Consider the following 17,452-nt stretch of genomic DNA (forward strand, 5'->3'; position numbering starts at 1 on the left):
AGACAACCTCCAAATTCAACAAAAGTGACAACAAAGAATGCCAACCTTCTCACTGGGTGAAAAGAGATCAGCTGCTTGACACTGTTGCTCATTCTTTATGGTGCAGGACTCAAAACTATAACTTGGGGGACAGATGTTGTCTTTGGTATAGAACAAACATGTTTCAAAGTCAAGCTGTTTCAAATTCAGTTATAGCAAAAAAGTGATGCACCAAATTGCACATTTGAACTTAAATACAATTATTATGATGTTATTTTTTCATAAGTTGTTTGCATGTGAGGTCAAAGAAATAAGATACAGTATTTAACAGAGAGTACTGGGGTGGTTTAAAAGATGATTTTTGTGTGTGTGGTTCTGAACGGCATCTTATTTCCACAATGTTTTTTCTCTCTTCTTTTTGTTAACACATGCCACAGTAAACACAATTCCTGTGCTCTAACCAAACACAAGAATGAAAACCAAGACACAATAAATTATCTCCAAATTTTAAAGCTTAACCAGGGACATATATTAAACGGTAGAACATAAAAAAGACAGCTCTACAAAAATGACATGTCATATACGGAGAAGAAAAAATGGAAACCCTTGCAAATGATCAAATGAGTAACAAAACAGAACGTTAGAAACTTGGATTTAAGTGAGATTCCTTTCTGATTTTAGTGTCTCACGACATCATTAAGTACTGTTCCAAATAAGAAGAAAAAATAGATGGAAAAAAAACTGTACACACCAACAAAAGCAATCCAGAGGAACTGTTTTTTTTTTCTCTCTCTTCTATTCTTTCAGGAAACCATTGCTTTGTAATTTAGTCTTTATCACAGTTCTTTCTCACGTGACCACATAAATGTAAACACATTGTGTATCCATGTTCGTCATTTTTCCATGTTTCTTTTTTAATTTTACAACATTAATACTTTATATATATATATATATTTATATATTTGTACACATTTCAGTTCACATCTGCACGGTTAGCTAGCATGATAATGAAGTAAGGCAAGACTCACATAACTGTGACATCACAAAAATGTATAATACTGATAGTTAAGGATGAGTTGTTCTTTCTGTGGTGGTGGTTGATTTGCAGTAGGCTTTGGTCTTGTGTTGACGGAGGCAGTAGTTCTTCATCTCTGTCTGACCTTGTTCCGTTGCAAAACAGTTGCATTATGGGAACAGAAAACATGGCCACAGATGTTTCATTGCTTGGGTCTTTTCACAGAGGAACTGATCAGAAACGCACAGGTTGACAGATCTGCATGAACCAATTACCAAAATAACAGTATTCAACTTCTCCCATCAACATTGTACTGTATGAGGTAAACACTTTAACAAGATTATGACACTTGACAGAGGGGTTAAAGAGGCTCCTCAGAATTACCAAGGGGGAAGAAAATTGCTGCCAGTTAAAAAGTGATGCCATTTTTTAAATCTGTAGTGTTCTCTTTTTATTTTGCGTCATTATGTACATGTTTCTTGCTTGGATCCACCTTGTACTTTTTTTGTTTTAATTGCTTTTTTTTCAATGCTGAGGGGATGCTAATAAAAGTCTTCAAGGTGAGGTGACGAATACAAACGCCACTCATTTGGAGTTCATTTCTCATAGTCTGTGTAGTTCATCTCTCATAGTCGGAAGTTCAAATGCCCCGAGTGCCTTAAAACAGACAAGACAGTGTGGAAGAGGCTTTTTTAAAACCAGCATCAACCTAAGTACCAACTCCTGAACAAATGAGTCTTGGGCCGGAGCCCTCTGTGGTTGGCTCAAACACTTAGCCTTCAGAGAAGGAGAGAGAGATGTAACTGTCTTTCTCTCTGTCTCTCTCCCTCTATCGGGTCTACCTTTTCTCACACACAGCCTCATACTGGGTTTAAGTGTGAACTCTGTTGTTTTGTCTGCATCTCACTTTTTCTGTTGAGTCTTTTGTTTGTTGATGTTTGATCTCTTTTTTTTTCTTCACATGAATTTCTTTTTTTTCTTCCATCTGCAATAAACCAAACCCGTGACAAAGTTGTAGACTCAGTAGACCAGTTTGAAGTCTCCCAACATTCCCCCGTCTTTTTTTGTCTGTCCCACGATTTTGATTCTGTTTTAAAGTTTGTTTGTTCAACAGTGTCGCTGAAGACTTGGTAAATGGTCGTCATGGACCAACACAACTCTTACTGGCACCCCACCACCACCTCAGAGGAGGCGAATGAAGGGATCGTGAGATGGGCATAAGCATTTGTACATGTGTGTCTTTGTTGGCTTTTAGTGAACTGTATCACATATAATACATGGGTGGTGAAAAAGATGCACACACAGTTGCTATGCTGCCCCTTTATAACTCTCCATCACAGCTATCATTCACATCAGCTCAGGGTTTGACCTTCTCTTCTGCATTGGCACAATGGAAGCAATGATGGTGATGACGGCATCAAGTTAGTCACTGTTCTGAGCTGCCTCGGCTGTTGTGGTAAGTCTCTCTTTCTCGTTCTCTCCTACGTGCACCTGTCTGTCTGTCTGTCTGTCTGTCTGTCTGTCTGTCTGTCTGTCTGTCTGTCTTAGAGTCTGTCTGCCTCTCCTCTCCCTGTCTCAGGCACGCTTGGCATGGAGCATCTCGATGAGCAGGTTGTTGCAGGGCACGTCCCCATTCAGATGCTTGTAGTAGAGGTACTCCTCGGCCTGCAGGCTGATGGCACGGATCTCCGGCAGCCGGAGCAGGAGCTGCCCAAACTTGTCGGTCTGCTGCGGGTAGTTGCACATGACATAATCCAGCAGCGCCGCATTCACCTGCTCCTGCACACTCTCCACCAGGTGGAAGTTCTCCAGGTTCTTCACGTCTGTGGGAGAGAGAGAGAGAAAATAGGCGTTGAACAAATGAGGCACACATTCTAACGAAAGTGTCTTTTTTTGGTCCCTTATGGCTCAAGGGTAACATGGCTAACCCCAGGATAAACATAAATAGTTGTACACATGGGACTGCAGACTGGTTGGTTACCAGCTGGGTGCTAGGCTAAACATCTGAGCTTTTGTATAAATATAAAATCAAATAAAATAAAAAATATGCGTCTGTGTGATTAAAGGCTTTAATTTTCCGATAAAGCCTGAATTAACTAGAACAAGAGAGGTATATATTTTTTTAAATGCTGTAGTTATATGAAGGTATGATGAGTGTGGCTGAGTGTACAGTATATTTGTATGACTGGATGGGGAATTGAAGGTGGAAGAAAGGGGCCAGTCGGATAGGCATGGTGTGGGGGGGGGGGGGGGGGGGGATACTACGGGAGGGGTTTCTCTACAGAGACATCCTACCATGGGCACATGAATTATGCAGGTATAGGACATTACTCCTGCAGAGGGCTTTGATTGCAGCATAGAATGCACCTGGGAGTGTAATGCTCCACGGAACTACTGCACTGAGGAGCCCACAGTTAGAGAGCAGCAGAGGATACACACCATAACAAAACACACTGACACAACGTGTGCGTTTCCATTTTTGTTTCCTTGTACACTTGAAGCCCTCAGATCTCTGTGGTTAAAACGTGTTTGAGTAATACATGACTAACTAATGAATCCCTAGTGTGGTGCGTCTGTCTGTGAGTGTGTTTCTGTATGTTGTGTTTATGTGTGTGTGTGTGTGTGTGTGTGTGTGTGTGTGTGTGTATGTGTTTAATCAGTTGAAGATCGCCTCTGTGTGAGTGTGTTTGTGTGTGTGATCTTTTATTAATCTCTTTGACCCCAGGTTGGACGAGGCTGGGGACGGCGGTCTGCACACCGCGCTAATGGAAAGTGACGAGGTCCCTGTGGCAGCCTGACACCTCCAAATGATTCTGAAAAGGTCTCCCTAACCCTCCCTGCCACCGCTAATGAACCAGCTGGCACACTCCACTGACTCTACCCTGAACACACACTCACAATCACACACACACACACACACACACACACACACACACAGACAGACACACACAGACACACACACACGTACGAACAGACACACACATCTACAACCTGCCCTGCGACCACATAGAAAGAGAGAAGGAGAGAGAGAGAGAGAGATGAAGAGACAGAGAAAGAAAGAGGGAGCTAGCGGAGCCCAGCCAGATTCTAATGAGGGCTGAGGCAGGCGATGAGGTAGTGAGGCAGTGGCTTGGCAGTGTGTGTGGGTTGTGGATCTGCAGTCTGACCCCTCAGTGACTCCAGAAGGTGAACCAGAGAGGATGAAGATGGGTGGGAGGTGTGTGTGTGTGTATGTGTGTGTGCGTGTGTGTGCAACCATATTTCTGTGCATGCACGCGAATAGATGTGTAGGTGGGAGGTGGAGACCAATTAGAAAAGCATGTTCTGTGAGTTTAGCATATGCTGACCCAAGTAAATAAAGAGCATTTGTTTGCCGTGATGATCCTTGTTTGTTAACTCTTAAGAGCACAGGGCAACAGCAGAATAGGAATGAGAGGAAAGGAAACTAAGGAGTCGAGGGTCTGAAATTCTAGTACATTCTATCACATAAAGTAGATAGAAATGCGGACTAAGATAAGCAGGGTTTAATCACAGGAGGGTGCTGAAATACACTTAAATCGTAGCCTCACTATTTCTGCCTTGTTTGTTATTTTTCATAGTGAGATTGACTGGGTTAAATAGGATCACTGATGCTAGATGTGAGAGGTGTTGCCATGGTTGCTCAGGCTATGGGGTGGGAATTGTGAAGTGTGTGTGTGTGTGTGTGTGTGTGTGTGTGGGGGGGGGGGGGGTGAGTTGAGGGTGGTGGGGGTTAGGGGTGGGGTCCAGAGGGAGGGATGGGAGAGACCCGAAAACTACAGAGATGTTTTTTTTTTTCAAATCCCTATGTCTTTTTCTGGCTAATTAGAGAAAAATGTTGCAGAAAAAAGAAGCCATTTTAATTGCTAATTATTATGAGGCTCTGTTTGAAAAAAAGAAAGAAGGCTGAGAGGGAGGAAGAAAAGATGATCGATGACAACGGCTTGATCTCCCATTGCCCACTCCTTCTCTCCTGCTTCCTTCACAGCCTCACTCGCATCAAGGATTTAAGCCAGGGGTGACTAAAACAAATACAATTCGTATTTAACATTTTACCTTTCAGACTCAAAACAAAAACACTTCTAGCTCCGCCGTGACTATCTGACTGACAATGAGAAGAGATGCAGGTGTTAGCATCAATGCTAGCTCCTCTGTGCAGCGGAGGCCCTGTTGTGCTTAAGTGTCTCTCATCTCTCCAGCCCTGCATTTAGCCACTCTGGGACTAATTATCAATTTTTTTCACATGAAACAGCCTCAGTGTGCTCGGGAGCCGTGCGTGTGCTTGACGCCAGACCCTGCGGTCCTGTGGAATACATTGTTCAGTTGACTAGTGATCAGGCCAGACGACCCCGCACACACACACACACACACACACACACACACACACACACACACACACTGAATGGCCCCCGCTATGGCAGAGGCGCCCGTTAATTAGGGAGTTTTTATGTATTTTTTTTCCTCCTATCATGTTCTCTGCATAAGATAGATAAATAAATCATATAAATAATAAATAAGATCTGAAATTCCTTCAAAAAGAAGTGAGAAAATGGTTCTGTGCTTTCCTACCCTTGACTATATTTGACAAGACCCTCCAGACATACGTACAAACACACGCACGCGCAAACACACACACAGACATAAACAAGCACACACTCTCAGTGGTGGTCCACTGACATGCATGTCCACACACATGGTTATTGTGAACGTGTCGATGCTTCACTTTTAGAAGGCTCTTGTGCAAATGGCCATTCATCAGCGGTTTGCCTCCGTCTATCTAGCAAACCGCATATGTGTCTGTGTTTCCGCTGACTACGGGCCAGCTAACCCAACATTAACATAAGGAATGCCTTAGTAGACGCTAACAGGCGCTAATCAATGATTATTTAATTGGGAGGCAATAACATTAACAGAGGGCAAATGAACACAAGCCCCCTACGAACCATTTATGTCACTGGTGAGTGAGTGATGCTCTCTCGGAGAGGGTACGGCAGCCCAGACTCATCAAAAAGCACAGATGTTTGACAGCAAAGCCATTAAACGTGTGAGTGAGCAACATGCCAATTCATCAGGGGGGAGGGCTCACACACATCCCAGCCAATGAGCAGTGCTCAAGGTTTGGGCAGGTTATCTTCTTTTTAGAAAAAAATAAAAGTGCAGCCACAAACATTCCTACTCATAAACACACAAAGGTGTCTCTATCCTTGTCTCACACACTCAACGTGCGTGTCAGGACTCACACAAACATGAAAACAACACCTTTATGGCCCGCTGTAATCATGCAATCAAACCAGTCCTGTAAATTCGCCTTCGTTGATCATTAACTCGGCTCTCACCGGCACACGCCAATGAGGGAGCGGGGCGGAGGCAACCTCTCTGACCCCCCAGGCTCATGCAAGGGCAGACCGACCTCCCCGCCCCGCCCCTCCCCACACCCTCACGCTGGGGCTCCCCTGAGGCCCTGTGGGGCCCCCTGGGCGGAAAACAGGATGCCCCTGATGGGAGCAAGGTTCAATGTCCACTTGGTCACCCACCAGCACCGCATACGCAAGCAGCAGACAATATTTGCTTGTTTCAATACATCTGTTCCCTTTCGCTCCAATTCCTTTTTTTTTAAATGTCAGAGGCTACATAGGAAATAGGAAATTATACCCATGTTTTGGACTCTGTAAATACCAAATTCTGTAAACACTTGTGAAAGGACAGGCCGGATTCTTGCCTTAAGTTGTTTGTGCGGATCGAGCTTGAGCGTGATTTGTGTTGTGGTATGTCTGTGGATTTGAGCCGAGGAGTAGACAAGTCATGTTTGAGCTCATGTGGTCCTCATCACTGCCATGTCCAATCTGTGATTCCTCCTCTGGGCTGCAGGGGCTGCTGGAGCTTTTTGGGGTTGTGGGGTTCGGTGGTGTGATGTGGTTACCCAGTCCTGAGCCCGCAGCTCAAAGAACTTCTTATCAAAGCCGTGTGGGCGAATGGCTGTTTTCTGGCAGATGCGGGCACATACACACACACACACACACACACAGCGCACACACATATTCTCTCTTTCACTCTCTCACACACACACACACACCCACACAGACACAGTCAAACATGCACAAATTTACACTAACCATTCCACACCTCTTCCTAAACATACAGTGTGTCCCTCTTTGAGTCTCACTCGTACTTCCTTGACGGCCTGCCGTCTGTTTAACCGATTTTTTTTTGGCACTCAATTACGCTTCTCTCTTTACAACAACCCCAACTCTCTGTTCTCCGCACATCCACAGCGTCTGTCCCAGGAGAGTCCCTTCCCTGCTTCGGCGATCCCAACTCTTCCCTCAGGAATCGTCCCTTTGCATTTCCACTTCTTAGACGAGAACAGTTTGGAAGTGGTGATGTCTCCTTTCTCACCCCCTCTGTCTCAACGTGTCATGGAGTCTTCTGAAGAAACACGAGCATGATGGGGAGTTTAGTGCCAAGTCAAACAAGGCACTTTCTTAAGCTCGGGATTCTGATGTTGCATCAGTGATGGCCTCAGTGGACATGTTGGATTGTGGGCAAGGACGGGTGCTGTCTATCACAGCGACGGCTGACAAATGAGTCCCGTGACTTGGCCATTAAATGAAAACTCGCAGCAAATTATTTTTTTAGCCATGAAACTGTTTATCTTTGTGGAAAAAAAAAACGAAAAAGAAAACTCATCACTATCTGTTTGAGACACTAGCCTTAAAGGATAATCATGGCATCTGAACATTCATTTTCCCATACCCACAGACACTCTCTCTCACTCTCAAGTACACACATGTTCTTTTCTCTCTCTCTCTGTCTTCTTAATGAAGCATGAGAAATACTCTTCACAATTGTTCCAGTTTTCTTGGAGGGGGTCTTTCTGATAGGGTCATGAGGAGCCAGCGGGGGTACTTTTCCTTCTCTCCCTGTGTCAGGATGTCAGAATAAGGCATGAAGGCTCAATTTGTTCTTCCCCCCTCATTTCGTCTCGGTCCGGACCAGTGGGCAAAGTGCCCAGCCCGCTATGAAAGAGAATTAAACAGGCTCGTCCAGTTGGGGATATATTAAGTCAAATTTAAGCCGCAGTTGTTGTGCTAAGAAGGTAGCTGAGCCATCCCAGTCGCCCAAGGACGGGTCTTCTTTGCTCGGTGCTCCGCAACACGGTGGAAACAAGGAACGAAGGAGAGAAGAGGAGAGGAGAGGGGGGGGGGGAAGTGCCTAAGGTATGATGAAATAAACAAGAGTGGCTCAGACAAACCCTTCTTGTTACAAATGCTAGCTTAGAGGCACCCGGCTTCCTCCTGAGGTAAGGGGGAAATATATTTACATCTACTTATTTGGTGCTGGCCGGGGATGTGCCAGCGTTAGGCCCAGTGAGAGAGGCTCCGCAGGGCGGTCGGCTGCGCTCCGCTGTCGCGGATCATCAGCACTCACACACCCTCCTCCTCATCATCCAGCTGAGTGTAAACCCTGGATCCACAGATACAGCTATAGAGCCAAAAATGTATGGCAAACTATGCCAATGCTTCTCCTGTCTTTTCATGTATGTTAGGAAATGCATGCTATTTTGATAGTTGATCGATTAGAGGGGTTATTTGTCATGTGCCATATTGTATTGTGTACTGACAGTGGTATTCATTGTTTGTTGAGACAGTTTTTTTGTGGTTTGGGAAACCGTTTGTCTCCATTTTGGTCCCTCTGTTTGAAATTGTACTGTAGCCAGTGCTGCTCAGCATGAGTTGGGATCGGAGAAGTCCCTACCTCCCTCCCCTACTAGTCCCATAACTCCCCCCCCACCACAAAACTCCCCACTTACCCCCTCTCCCCCCACACACACACACACACACACACACACACTCTCACCTCCTCCTCCCCCCAAACCTTTTTCAGTCTCCTGACAGCGTAGCCTCATATCCCATGAGGCCTTGCTCTGGTTCTCCTCTTTAATAGCATACAGAATTTAATTATGTGTTTCATTCACCCCCACTGAGAGCAGGCTCATGTTAGCTGCTATTAGGGACACCAAAGGCTCACAGTGGTACTGACTCCGACTCAGATGATGGGCTTAGAAGACAGAAGGGGGCAGGGGGGCAGGACTGTGATACACCAAATGAAAAGATGCTTGTTGGAGATTGTTTTGAATCAAATGTTAAATCGTGTTTTTGAGAGTTTTATTGAGCAAATCATCCACTTTTTTATGGGAAGCTTTTTATACATCAGTGAATAAGTACCGATTTCACATTAAGACAGCTCTCAACAGCAACACTCTCTCTCTCTCTTTATATATATATATATGCATTTTGCCTCTGAGCTATTCATAGAAATCACAACTTTTTTTGCATTCAGCTGAGTTTTCCCGCAGCCTCTAATTACATGTGTGTGAGAGGGAAAAGGGGCATGTCAACGCTTCTTGTTTATGATAAAGTGACAGAAAATCATTCGGGGGTCAAGTATCCCCCTCTCCTTATAAACTCCTCCAGCAACAGCCCTCTCCCCCGTCCTGGAAACCACACACCTAATGAGGTCATTAAAGCCAAGCTCCCATCAATATCTTTTGCTGTTTTTTTTCTTCTCTTTGGTTGGTTGGGGCTTGTTCGGAGGGGGTGGCGGGCTGGAAGGTAGGGGAGCTCTTTTTTGACAAATTTGAATTAATAATTCAGCAAAGTGCCTGGGGATGTATATTTTCTGTGTGAAGGACAGTTAATCCATAGCATCTCTCTCTCTCATACACACACACAATCACACACACACACTCAAACACACTTCTGTTCCTGTTTCCCCTTCTACCGCTTCTCTGGGTTGATGACTGAACGATGTTCTGCTGACTAAAGAAACAGATGTCATTTACATCTCTCCCTTCCTGCTATCCTCCCGTCTCTCTCTCTCTCTTTTCCTCTCTCCTCCTCTCCCTCTCTCCCTTCCTCTCTGAGCGCCATTCCCATGCAAAGGGGATTTGGGGAGTATAAAATTGGGTGTAATGTATTCGTCTGTGTTAGCTCCAGAGGTCTCTGTTTGCCTCTGAGGTAATGCAACACGACATGTGTGTATGCTGCCTGTCAAGGCGGCACTTGACTGTACATTTCAATGTGGAGAGGACCCCGGCAATTGGCGGAAAAACATCAAATAACCGCAGAAATGATTTGCACTGGGAAATGTAACCAAAGGCAAACAACAATCAAGTAATTGGCGTAGGATGAGTGTGTTGATCCAAGGTTTTATTGACTGAGCTGTGAGACACAATATGGCTCCTAAGTGTTTGTCAAATCAGCTTTCCCTCATTTCTGCCTGGGTGAGGACATCCATTTGCATTTACATGAACCTCCATAAGCATATTCATCTTCACTCACTCTAGAACAAGATATCAGGGGAAAGAGTAAAGCTTACTCATCAGATACTACACTGTGTTTCCCTATTAGTTATCACTGGGTAATTCATCTACCCTACTTTATACATAAATCACAAAGTACTAATCTGATCAAATACATAATACATAAAACAATAATAGTAGTGGGAGTATGTCCACATAAGAGCTATCAGAGAGCAGCACTGAAGGTGTCTCAGCAGTGTGCATTATCACAGTGTGTGTGGGTGTGTATTATCACTGTGTGTGTGTGAACAGAACATATTAGGGTGGGCTCTGTGTCATAGATGTAAAAGGGAGTCTGGGCACGCTGGCTCTCCTCAGCACTAAGGTTAACACTGCCAGTGTAAAATGGTGGCATGTCACGACATCATTGCATCACGACAGCCTCTCGTTGCCAGCCTGGTTCCTAAGATATCTCCTCCTGGGAGGGGTTGAATGACTAAAGCAAACAGAATGCCAGGTGGTCCCGCAAAACACTCCACTCAGACTCCCAGTGTAAGCGTGATACTCTCACACATAAACTCTCACACACGCACACTCACGCGGTCACACACCCACATACACAGAGAGAGAGGGAGAGAGCAAGAGAGACATGCACAACCAGATACACACACAGACACCTCCTTTTAGCGCTTTTGTGGCTGCTGATTGACACACTGTGACCTCTGCTGTGACCAAGGAGTGTGTCGGGGAGGATCCCATGACAGCGCTGCCATTCTGCCTGACGCTGTTTTGATAGATACATGCCTTTTTCTAAATTTGTCTCTGAACAGTGACACTCTCTTGACTTGCTCCTTCTCTGGCATGGCTGACCTAACCCACCCCCCACACACACACACCCACACCCACTGTCCCCGGCAGCCGGCCCTTGTCTCTGAGCTGTTGTTGGGTGGGTCGCGGAGGCCGGGTAGTGGTGGTTTTGAGGGGGGGTTGGGGGGAAATGCTGGGGTCGTGTTGGGCAGCTTACATTACAGGAAGGTTGGAGGCCCGGAGAGGTGGGGGGTGGGGGGCAATGATGAGAGGACATTTTTCCACTAGGGATGAACTGAGCCCTGGCATCCCACATTACAATGTTACAACATCCCTGCTGCTCCACACACTCTAAAAAGTAATTCAGGGGACCTTTTACCACTACTTAATTAAATGCATGGTTTCAAGGTAAAAATTCTAATTTATCGATTTAGATCAACCTTTTAAGTTGCAAACATTATTTAAATGAGTTGTGTTGACTTAATAATGTTGGTAATTACATCAACTTAATATTATTTGTAATTCAAACTCAAATTTCTGCATTCATTGAATTAAAACTAAATTTAAGTTGTAGTAACTTAATGTAATTGGCTTGACAACTTAATTTTTCTCCACCTTGAGTTCAGGAGTTCTAGGCTCCTCCTCTACCCAGTTCAAATTCCTGGACAACTTCAGACAGTTAAGACTGTGTTAGAAGAACTGTAGGCAGAACAAAGTTCTATTACAAAGTGGTATAATATAAAGGACATTTTCAAGGCAAGTTTCATTTAATTTACAATTAAACTCTACTTAATCATTCTTATCCACTGCTATGCTAAACTAAAGGGTTGGATGGCCGAAATTCACTGCTAAATATGACTAGCATTAGCTTTGTTTAGCTACAACATTCCATCAACTGTTAGCAAGTGTAGCCTAGCCTTTGGATTGTTGATATTTCTGTTATAGAGACTAAAGTAGTAGAGGAAGAGGGTTTCTTTTTTTTTGCATTGTAAATGATTTTCGATTTTGGTTACTATTGTGATACAACCTAAAGTTTGCATTTTTCATGGTCTAAAAGGCTACATACATTAGCATATACGTTGGCCCATATCTTGGGCAAAATGGTCTGGGGCTGCAAAATGTGTACATTTGAAACCTCTACAGAAACAGGGTTGCTAAAACATTACAGGTTACGCCATGGTCATGGGCAACCTCTGCCATGTCTTTTCCCTTTGCATCGTTGTATTTTAGCATTATTTGAAAATTGCACCTTTTTCTGTTAGTAACTGTGCTGTTTGAGTCTTGTTTTTGTATTCATGTTAGGTGTTCATGTTCATCCTGGCTGTATATGTTTTTGACGTTTGCCTGTTCCTTGACCTGAGCCTGTTGGATTCCTTTTTTGGATACTTCTGCCATGAACTCTGTTTTGATTCTTGGATTTTTGACCTATGCCTGCCTGTTGACCACGAGACTGCCTTTTCCCTTTGCATCATTGCCTATGAGTTTGATTAAAATCTTTGAAACTTGAGCTGTGATGTCTGCAAGTGGGTCCTTCACTAATGAGAGTTGTAAAAGTTTGCTAAATGTTAACAAATGTTTTACAAAATAATTTTTAAACTGGAGTTAACAACACACATTTTACACGTTTGGCACTGTGGTTTTAAATACACAAAGGCCTATAACTTTGCTGTGATGGCATAACTGAGTATGCTTACTACTTTACTTAAGGCAATATTGCAAATGTATGAATTTATAATTTGTTGGGCAATTTACATTTGTGTTGTTGTTTTTTCAAGTTTTATATATTGAGTGTTCAAGTACTCAACTGCAATTTAATATAGAAAAAGTTAATTGCCTAACAATTTTGTTCTTGAATTAAATAATTTCTTAAAAGCTACATGAACAAAAACATGAAAAAGCGAAAAACAAAATACTGAAAAAAAATCTAATTGGAGTAACTTAATTTTTTAAACAGTTGCCAACTTAAAAACTTGTGTTCCTGATTATGGTAATTAAGTACATAACGCTTAACAACTCCTTTTAAATAATGTGGAAAAACTTGTTGGAACAACTTATTTTTTTTGAGTTATCAACTTAAAAACTTTTGTTTATGCTAACAATTATTAAGTTAGTGGTACTTAAAAATTCCCTTGGTTGTAGAGGAAAAGCTAATTCCCCCAACTCAATTTAGATCTTTGGTTGAACTTAATTTCATTAGAAGTTGTCATAACTCAAAAAAGATTGATGCAAACTGTTGCGTTAATTTTCTGCGTTGAGCCAACGCATTTGTTTTTAGAGTGCATATCTGGGAAAGAGTCACAGCGACAGCACTACCCACAGGGGAGCGGAGGGAGGGAGGGAGGGCGGGTGAGGGCAGAGAGAAAGAAAGTGTGAGAGAGAGAGAGAGAGAACAGGGGAGTAGAAATAATGAGAAAAAATACATAGAGAGAAGTGGTGATAAAAATCAAGGAGTTAAAAGGCAGCGATAAGAGAGAGAGAGAGAGAAGTAAGAGAAAAGGAGAAAGAGAGAGAGAGAGAACAAGAGACAGGGCCAGAGCACCTGTTGGCTCATCTGTGTCTAACTGCTTAATCACTATCTCTGGTTTCAGTTGCGCTCCTCTGTTAGGAGCCCCTGATACAGTAACTATGATATGTGGCTGAGACAGGGGGGTACAGGGGACCTACAGAGTGGAAAATAGCACATACACACACACACACATACACACACACACACACACACACACACACACACACACACACACACACACACACACACACACACACACACACACACAGAAAGAGAGCACAGCACACGTCGATGTAATATTTGCCCTAACATCCCTCATGTAAATTTACATTGAAGCTATTGGCATTCACTTTTAGCACGGACAATGTCCAAGTAAGGTTCATGTATTTATGGTCCCCAGTTAAAATCCCTAGCCTAGAAATATAGTCACATTGAACTTGCCATTTTAACTGCTGCAACATCAGCATGTTTCATAAGAAAGGTTCACTGAATGCCAAACAGAACCAAATCAAAATCATTTTGGGGCAAAATCTGACTTGCTGCTGCCCAGTATTACCACAAGTACTTGCGCTGAGAAGCTCAACAGCATTGCATCAATAAGGGCCTGTTACCCAGTACAGTCCAGCTGCACAAACCGTTCACATAACGGACGTCTAGTTAATGGTGCAGGGCGAATCGATTTCAAAACTCATGTTATACATTTATGAAACAACATATCAGTTTTAAGTGCTGATCCATGCAACTAGGATTTGAATGTAGCCTGCCAATGATGTTATCTAGCTGTGGCTGCCTGTATCCTCTCTCTCTCTCTCTCTCTCTCTCTCTCTCCCCCTCTCTCCATTCCTTCCCTCGGTGAGAACAGGGAAAGGGTTTTATAGATGGCCGGGGCGCAGAAATCTTTCAGCTGGATCGATTGAGAAATGACAGGTTTTTATGTAGGGCCTTGTGTAACTCCTTATCTGTGTTTGTGTGCAATGTTTAAATAAGGCCTGACAGCGGCTGATCAATAGACACCCTGACCGCGGCTGTTGTTCTCTCTCTCTCTCTCTTTTTTTCTCTCTCGCTATCTCTCATTCCCTCACTCACTCACTTTTTCTCTCTCTGTCTCTCACTCTCCAGTACACCCCCCACTTCCCCTATTTCTCTTTCACGTCCTCTAGTCCCCACATCACCCCCCCTCTCTCCCACACTCCTTCTCTCTCTCTCTCTCTCTCCCTCTCTTTCTCTCTATCTCTCTCTCTCTCCTCACATGCCCTTTGGAGATATGCCCCACCTTTAATTGGTGAAGCTGGGATGTGTTTCTGCTCCTCCCGTGGTCAAACATTTGCACCTCCCGGGCTATCTGCACTGTATATAATGATAACCTCCAGCTCCAGCTATACTAGTGGACCTCTGGTCGTAGTAAAGGAAGAGGAAAACATACACACACACACACACACACACACACACACACACACACAGAAACCTTCCTCAGCACTTGTGCATTCTGGCAACAACACCACTGCTCCTTTACGAGTAATCACGCTCATGCCTCCTCTGCCCCGACACTGTATAATGAACTTCGAGCCATTGATCCCAATAACAAAAGCAGGCGAGTTATGTTTTTTCCAGCCGGAGCCTGCCGCTCATAAATCTTTGAGTGGATGCGGACACCAGGCTGGTCTTGTTTAGTTATTTCCTTCTTCGCACCGCCTGCCCGCCCACCCCGCACCCCGGCTCTGACGGACAGCTAAAGAAATGTATGGCTCCTCCGTTAGTTTATTTCCCCAAGTTTCCTCGGCCCGACATCAATGGGCTTTACCTGGGCGGCTGCCACAGAGAGAGAAGGAGGGAGGGAGAGAGAAAAAATGCAAACTACACAAAGGAGTTGGTGCTTGTAGATTAAAGTCCCGTGAAGAATGGGGTGCGTCTCTGGACTACTGGGCAGCTTCCAGAAACCAAAAATGGCAAGAAATATCAAAAGTGTTATCGTTTTCGTCACTATTTATTTATTTTGTACTTGTAATTTCAGATTTTTTTTATTTGTTATGTCTCCCCCCCGTCTCATTTATTTGTTAGTTTGTTTGTGCGAGAGAGGATGACTGAGGGTGAGGAGGTGTAGGAGGAGGGTAGAGCAGAGGGCCAGACAGACCTGGCCGAACTGTTCTGCTAGGCCAGATGATTGATATTTCCAGCGCAGGTATCACTTAAAAGACACCTGACGGCTCTGCACTGTGCTACCAGCTCCCCCGACTGCTAAGTACCCGGCTGCCGGCCTCCCCACGCGGTATGCAGCCGGTAATAAAAGTTGGCCATTGATTTTCTGTAGCTGCTTGTAACTGTTAATGTTGATACATCAATAGCCAAAGGAAAGCATGGAGCCCTAACAGGAGCAGCAGAATGTGGAAGTGCTGGGCATGGCGGCCTCCTAAATCACTGCATCTATCCCCGGGATCGATAAGACAGTAACTGCAAGTGTCCCACTGTCTTACTAATGCTTTATAATAAACTGACAGGGAGGAATAAGGGATAGAGCAGATACTGTAGGTAATGGGAGGATAGGGGAGGGGATGGGGGAGTTCTGTCTTTCAACCCCCCCCCCCCCCCCCCCCCCCCCCACTATAAGTGTCCCTACCTACCTCCTTAAATCACAGCTTGGAGCAATAACAAGGTCCTGCTTTTTTTGTCTCTTTTCAGTCCTTTTTCTATCGTCCCGGTAATGAACTTTAATGACCTGATAGGGAATGCCTCGACGGCCACATCAAGTTACTGGTGCACTTCATGCAGAAAGAGAGAGACAGAGAGAGAGAGAGAGAGAGAGAGAGAGAGAGAGAGAGAGAGAGAGAGAGACAGAGAGACAGAGACTTGGTGAAATACTGTGAGGCAATTTTTTACATGCAGCCCCTGGTCTTTAGATCTGTCAAGTACTCCAGGCGCTGCCGTCCAAATATTTACAGAGGACCACCGTGCCCTCTCTTATCTGTCCATTCTTGTGAGGCTTGGAGATAATCCCGCTAAACACACAGGGTTCAGGTAATGATGCATAAATGCAGCTGTAATTAAAAGGCAGTGTGTAATTGATAAGGAACAGAGGTAAAGGGGATTAGCGTGAGGAGAGATAGTGCCGATTCCAGTGATAGGTCACAGAGCGATACGAGCGGGCGGTGGTGAAATCCACAGGGAACGCAAGGAATTCACTTTACTCACTCCTCTCCAGAAGTGGGCCGAAGGGGAGAGGGGTTAAAGGTAAGAGAAAAAGAAGAGGGAAAAAATCAGCTCCGCCAGCGTGACTGTAATGACCAGAGCCTGCTGCACTCCATAATCACGCCGTCATGGAGATCTGGAGCTTTTAAAGCTTGATAAAGTCTGAAAGCTTCGGAGAGTGCCCTCATTAAGGGTGCCGTGTTGTTGTTTTTTTTTTATTGTATTTTACAACGGTTCCGAGCGATGAAGCAAACTTTGCCTTCCATTTCTGGCGCAGGCGGGAAAGCAACTATTAGAGGGGTCCCTGCTGCTAACACTCAGCACTGGAAAACCATTTGCCCGTTCAAAATGGATCAGCAGCTTTTTTGCACTTTCCCTCTCTGTATTTGGGTAAATAGAAAACGGGGGGAGGCATGGGAAATCAACAGCGAGTTGTCCATTTTGTATTGGTTATTTCTCAAATAACGTTGCTGTGTATTCTGAGCTTTACTTTTTTCCCTGTACCTGTACCTGTACCTGTACACTCACACTTCCTCTGAAGAGTTTTCACATGCCTTCTACCCTTCTCTTACACACACACATAAACATACACTCACACACACACACACACACACACACACACACACACACACACACACACACA

The 17,452-nt window shown here is 44.3% G+C and overlaps 1 protein-coding gene across 1 annotated transcript in view; it reads right to left on the minus strand.

Moving 5' to 3' along the window:
- Window positions 1-1,097: 1,097 nt before the first annotated feature.
- Window positions 1,098-17,452, minus strand: part of nr5a2 (nuclear receptor subfamily 5, group A, member 2) — a 55,864-nt gene continuing 39,509 nt past the window's right edge. Inside the window, exon 7 of the mRNA XM_080860626.1 lies at window positions 1,098-2,817. Within this exon, the coding sequence (XP_080716752.1) occupies window positions 2,570-2,817 (248 nt within the window). The 3' untranslated portion in view covers window positions 1,098-2,569. The remainder of the gene's footprint in view (window positions 2,818-17,452) is intronic.

The sequence above is a fragment of the Sprattus sprattus genome (assembly GCF_963457725.1).
Source record: "Sprattus sprattus genome assembly, chromosome: 2".
Taxonomy (NCBI): domain Eukaryota; kingdom Metazoa; phylum Chordata; class Actinopteri; order Clupeiformes; family Clupeidae; genus Sprattus; species Sprattus sprattus.